This window comes from Cebidichthys violaceus, unplaced genomic scaffold (assembly GCF_023349555.1).
Source record: "Cebidichthys violaceus isolate CVI_PGR_0920_01 unplaced genomic scaffold, fCebVio1.0.p SCAF_40, whole genome shotgun sequence".
In the NCBI taxonomy this organism is placed as follows: domain Eukaryota; kingdom Metazoa; phylum Chordata; class Actinopteri; order Perciformes; family Stichaeidae; genus Cebidichthys; species Cebidichthys violaceus.
In genome coordinates, this window is record NW_027176595.1 from 1,227,922 (window position 1) to 1,234,326 (window position 6,405).

The 6,405-nt window shown below is 42.4% G+C and overlaps 1 protein-coding gene across 1 annotated transcript in view; it reads right to left on the minus strand.

Moving 5' to 3' along the window:
• shank1 (SH3 and multiple ankyrin repeat domains 1) overlaps window positions 1-6,405 on the minus strand; it is a 72,931-nt gene that overhangs the window by 39,898 nt on the left and 26,628 nt on the right. The window contains exons 3-5 of the mRNA XM_068727875.1: window positions 3,270-3,473; window positions 2,578-2,649; window positions 2,187-2,295 (exon numbers count right to left, since the gene is read on the minus strand). Coding sequence (XP_068583976.1) covers window positions 2,187-2,295; window positions 2,578-2,649; window positions 3,270-3,473 — 385 coding nt within the window. The remainder of the gene's footprint in view (window positions 1-2,186; window positions 2,296-2,577; window positions 2,650-3,269; window positions 3,474-6,405) is intronic.

Genomic DNA, 6,405 nt, shown 5'->3' on the forward strand with positions numbered 1-6,405 from the left:
ATGTCGACAAGGGGTTAAGATGACTATATTTTGGGGACGGAAAAACTGGCATGTCCATTATCAAAGGGTTCCTTTGACCTTTCACCTCAAGATATAGTAGCCATTTCATTGGAGTGAGACCATTTTTTTAAACTTGAAAAATGCAATTCTTGCAGAAATCTCCAAATATCAAAAGTGTTTGATACCAAATCACAGCATGGGTTTTTCTATGGTCTTCCTCCCTGTCTTGGTGTCTTAATTTGAATGGAGTTTTGACCATTTACATAAAAAACACCAAATCTGTATATAACAAGTAGTATCAACCCAAAAATTGCTGCAACAACTTAGGAGAGTCACAGTTCTGACAGAAAGTATAAAGAAGACTCACTCCATGCAAACATCACCACCTCTAATGGTAGGATTTAGGAATGAAATCATTTTATAAATCATTTCCAGGTTACATAACTGCACACCCTGAGACAATTCAGCCAACTAAAGTTTCCCGCAAATGTTCAAATTCACCTCTGCTAAAATGTAATGCAAAATACCAGCTTCTCTACAGGTTTCCTCTCTTTCAGGTTTCATCCTACAGGTGGCAGCGGTAGCTTCCAAGTGAAAACTAAAGCTGTGTCTTCTGCTGATGCTTGCTACACTTTGCCAATTATGCTGGCATCAAATAAAGCAAACTCAATAAGATTATTTCAAAATGAAACCAACACTTTTAACCTCACTTAACACACTTGAACTTCTTCAGCAATAAAGTTCAATAGCACGAAAAAGAATAAAAGCATTCAAAGTGTTCCCAGTATAAAACAGGGTACAGAGCGCTGGCTGCCATGGAGACAAGAGAGTTGTTGGCAAAGAGGAAAACGACTGAGGGCTTTTATCCTCGAACAGCTTCTGTAGAGCTACGCTACAAACAATTTGGGGGAATGTTTTGACTGCACTTCCTCTGAAGTTACCATGTCGGGAATGCCCATTAAACAGTTCCCTTGGCAGAGATGGAAGTGAACCCCGCTGACAGGAGACACTCTGAATATGGTAGAGTCATTTGATGTCCTATTAAAGACTCAGTGGGAGCCTGGGTGGAAAAGCATGAAGAAACGTTTCAGAGTGACAGACAGGTCAAATGTAAAAAAAAAAAAAAAAAAAGTGTCTCCATCCAGTCTTTTGATCACCTCTTTGTACAGGCCCAATGTCTCAGACCTAAGAGTTCATAGAGTAACTGTCAGAACACCCTGACAGCCTCACAGACAAGAAAGAAGAGGAAACCATTTGAAGATGTGACATTTGTTTGTAGATTTTGATTGAACAGCTATTTTAAACATGTGGACTGAGTGAGCTTTACATTAAACCTGAGCTGTTTTAATTAAAAGTTATTGGAGCAAAATAATTCATAATTCATAATTGATTTAAAATGATCAATTCATTTTTCTAACCTTGGTTTGTTGGTACCAAGCACAGAAAACAGGGTTTAAAATCAAACCCTGATGTCAAAAGCAATAACCACCTCAAGTATCATGTCCAGGTGTAGAGTGTGTATGCGGCGTCTTTCCCATGTGACGTAGGTGGAGCATGTTAGTGAGTGGGGTTCATCGGGGCTCTCTGTTGCCCCCCGGTGTTCTGAAGTGGAAGTGTGTTTCACAGCCATGATGGCAGGCTGTGTTTTGTGTTGTGACACTTTGCTCCCACAGCGGCTGGAGCAACATGGAGCAGCACACCCAGACTGTAAGTGAACCGTCTGCTGCGCCCCCTAAGCACTAACAGGATCTGAGAAAAGACACCAAATTGCAAACAGCACTGGCCCAGATCCTTGACAAAGTGTTAGACCAACATACTGCAGAGCTGAGGGCAGAAAACGGAGGGAGAGAAAGGGGGAGGAAGGGGGAGGGCTGCAGGTCACAAAGCTGCTGCTAAATAAATAGAAAGACACCGATGAAAGAAGAGATTTGATGTGGGTGTTTAGATGGATGGATGGATGGATGGATGAAAAGAGCTGCAGCAGGGGAAATCAGTATCACCATCAACCCTATTTCATCCTTCTTGTTTTAAGCCATTTGTTCATCTCATAAATGTGAGGATTTTGATGTGTTCAGATCTTAACTTTCAAATGACTGCAATACGAGAGTAGTCTGTAATGGATGGATGGATGATAGACAGTAAGAAAGGGGAGGTGAAGAGTCCTCGGCCTGTGAAGCACTCCTTACCGCCGGTGTCAGCATCCTGGTAGTTGGGATCGAGGCCTTTGTCTAAGAACTTGGCCATCTTGTCCACAGCGCTGGTTTGAATATAATCCATGAATTTCTTCAGGCTAGCCTGCATGCAGAGAGAAACATGCTGCTGTATTATAGGGAACTCCTCTGTCTTTGAAATACTGTATGTGCAAGCAAGGTACAGTGCAGTAGAGCACATTGAAGCATGGTACAGTATAGATGCATTAACAAAGGAAAATAAACACAGATACACATGCACAAATACACTGACATGCATACTGTATTGATTTGAATTGACTCACTCAAGTGCAAGTACATTGATATGATTGAAACATGCAGTTGAACCCCTTCAGAGATCCTACTTCAGGACAAATGGGTTTCATACCTTAGTGTGCAGTTTGGCCAGTTGCTTCTCATCCAGATTGGTCTGTTTGTACACCCTGGTTTTGTATCGAAACTAAACCCGAGAGAGGAGAAGGGGAAGGAAACGAAGAGTTAATCCTAACACAGAGGGCATTTGTCCTTAATTCTCTTTTTCTCTTTTTGGCCTAGATCCACAAAATGGGGCCTGCAGATTTATTGTACAGAGAAGCATTATCTGGTTTGCTATACAAACACCATCCTCTACTTCACTGAAGACAAGAAATGTGAGAGAAATGGTCTCGCTTTACAGCAGTTTAAAGACGCTTTAAAGCCTCCACTGGGTCATAATATAGCATGAAAGAAGGTGACTGAACAGACTGGATAAGAGATTAGCAGGAGTTTGCAGCAGTTGCACTAAACAGAGCAGGGAAGCTGAACAGTTCTGTGACATTCCTCTAAGAAGCGTGTATGAAACTTAATTCATAAACCAGGGTTTTTTTATAAGCTTAGATGACACAAGCAACATTGACAGTATGTCGTCTAGCTGCCTTAAAGTGCTGCTGTTTTTTACTTCAGTAATCCCGGATCCTTAAAAATACAAATAGCTGACATTTAAGATAATCTAATCCATCCCATCAGACTCTGACCATTGCATTACTAACAGTGACAATTATGTATTCTTAAAACTGTGTTAAAGGAAGACTGGAATAGTACCTCCAAATATGGTACCCCTTTCTCAAAGGACTGTGGGTACTCTCTGAGCAGCCTCTCCTCCTCCAGGAACATGGCATCATGGCCGTCCGTGGCGGGCTGGAACAGACCATAGTTCAGGACGTCCCGCAGAGATTCGGTCAGGGAGCACAGTACCTGCTGCTTGGCCTTCCACACCGTGGCCTCTGGGTTAAACCGCAAACATTTCTACAGGAAGAAAACAGGAAGAGACATAGCTCAGCTTTAAGTTCATAGAGCATTGGTTAACTGGGATACTAATAATTTAATAAAAATAATGGAATAAAAATAATTTAGATTAATGATAAACATCTTACCATATGAAGAATTACAGAATACTTTGACAACATAAGCAGTTATAACCAGGTAACAACTATAAAAGGGAGCTAAAGCAAAGTCAACGACTAGTCATAAATAATAGCCACATTAAAATCAATCAGTGAAACTGAGTTTATAGAACTGATGTTAAGGATGATGAAGATGCAGCAGCCAGACTCAAGACCATGATATAAACAACTGGATCACTTTTTGTTAATCTAAATTAAGAAATAGCTGTTAGGAAATAAAAAAACAGAACTTAAATGAAACTAAAGAAAAAGGAAAGGACACTAAATTGTGGAAAATCCACAATTATTCTTAAAATAGGCTGCAAGCTGCCTCATATGGGGTGAAATAATCTGTGATATTTTTGTGGCCAAACCATCTGCGCATTAAAAATGGACCGTAACCAAGGCAAAGCTGCTAAAATTAGGATGATTTGAACTTTCTGATGCAGAATTAACCACAGAAATACATTTCACAAGCTGGAAGCAACACAGGGGACATAAACCAGCAAACACCGTGTCCTCCAACAGATCTGCTCTATAAACGTATCAGGTGGTTTTATTCAAATAACTGTTCAAGACCCTGAGAGGTAAACGTATTCATTATTTTCACTTTGGAGGGGGCCCCCACTGACTGTATTGAGTTTAAACTCTCTCCATCTCGACCAGCTACATCGGTAAAATATTGAAACATCATTAAGAATCCAAAATGTTATACATCAACCCTACAGTCAACAGTTTTTGAAGGTAGGACTTTTACATGTATTTTTTGATTGCTGTATTGGCAGTGTTTACCGGAGCGGAAACTGGAGGGTGGGTGCTACGCTTCCGCTTTGGTCAGGATGCCAGTATCACCTGTAACCAACATATTAACGCACTGCAGAGCAGCGGCCATGAGCTAACCAGTGGGGCACATTCACATGCACTAACACGCTAAAAGGCACGTATGGCGGGCCTGGAGAAGCTTGGATTACAACACACACAGAGGGAGAGGTAGACATTACTCCACAATATCTTTACAAAGCAAGTAGTTGTCTGATGCTGAATTAATCTGAATATCGTTTAGAGAACCTTTAAGTTAAAAAATCTGACAAGTTCTTCCACCACTGGCTTCATTTGAATAATTTGTGGAAGATAAACTAAAACAAACACTGACAGTTTCCCAATAAGTCCGGGGGAAAAAGATGATACATTTTGTATATCGTACGATCTTTCTTATTTCCTGTCCCATGAATTATTTTGTGACCAAAGTTTATCTTTGGACTCCTTGTACTACAGGCCTCGACTGTCCCAGAGACAATCCTGTGGCTCTAACCTCTGCGACTGCTGCACACTGGGGCTGTTCACCCTGTGAGTCAGCAGGGGGAGACAGCCTCGGAGTAAAGTTGGAGATTCCCAGAGTCCACAGTCTGCAGAAAGGATTTGAATGGTAATTTGGTGCAGCTTTAAGTGTCTCCGCTGGGGTCGTGAATGGCCAAATGCACAACGGCTCAGCGGCTCAGTCAACAAAGTGGGACGTTACTCACTACACAGATGGCTGACAGAAGGTTTTTGGCACCTCTCTTTCTCTCTCTTCTCCCTCCCTGTCTCTATCTCTCTCTCCTCCCTCCCTCTTCCTCTATCTATCTATCTCTCTCTCTCTCTCTCTCTCTATTTCTCTCTCTCTCTCTCTCTCTCTCTCTCTCTCTCTCTTCCTCTCATTTCTCATTGGCAAGAGTGGAGTCGGGTTGTTCTCTGACCTTGAGGCAGCAGCAGGATGATTGGCCGATGCAGAGAACAGCCAGCTGCAAGGATCCCTGTCTCTTACTGCATTACTGCATGGGCTCTTCTGTCCGGCCAATACGTCTTCTAACCCACAACATTCGTCATACATACACACACTAGACACACGTGTGTGTGTGTGTGTGTGTGTGTGTGTGTGTGTGTGTGTGTGTGTGTGTGTGTGTTTCCCATTAAGAAAGAGATAAAAACCCTGCAACGGGTTGTTTCTTTTTGCAGAGGAGTAACATAACATTTTCTCCCTCTATTTTATTCAGTGTCTCCATTCGCGCACAGGCAACCTGGTCGCCACGGCAACCGGTTCATTAGTGGAGCAAGCAGCTTGTTGCCATAGAGACATCCCTGTGTTCCCTAGGAGATGGGGTACTGGAAGGGTGTGCATGTGCTTGTGTGTGAGCCTGTGCATCAGTTTGGATGGATTTGTGTGTGTGCGTGTGTGTGTGTGTGTGTGTATGTGTGTGTGTGTGTGTGTGTGTGTGTGTGTGTGTGTGTGTGTGCGTGTGTGCGTGTGTGTGTGTGTGTGTGTGTGTGTGCGTGTGTGTGTGTGCGTGTGTGCGTGTGTGTGTGTGTGTGTGTGTGTGTGTGTGTGTGTGTGTGTGTGTGTGTGTGTGTATGTGTGTGTTTTACAGCAGCTTGGTGAAAGAGAGTGGAGTAAAAGGGAGGGGAATGTCTAAGACTTTGACTAAGACAGCAAAAGAGGATGAAAATGTGTGTCTGTCTGTTTGTATGGTTCACAACAACACACAAAGATGCACACACTGGACTACACACGGCACTCACAGTCCCCATAAAGGCAAACGATCCAAAATGAATCACGATCACAGCAGTAGAATGAAGGTTAAGCATTCAGTTATCTGGAGGATAAGGATGGAGTGCTGGAGGAATATTCCCACAGTCAACCTGAACAATCATCAACACTGATGATTATCAGAGAATAATTGAGATTTGAATGTGTGTAATGACTTTGCTTTCATCCTAAGAAGCTTCAGATAGTTGGAGATGTTACTGAGGCAGCCATG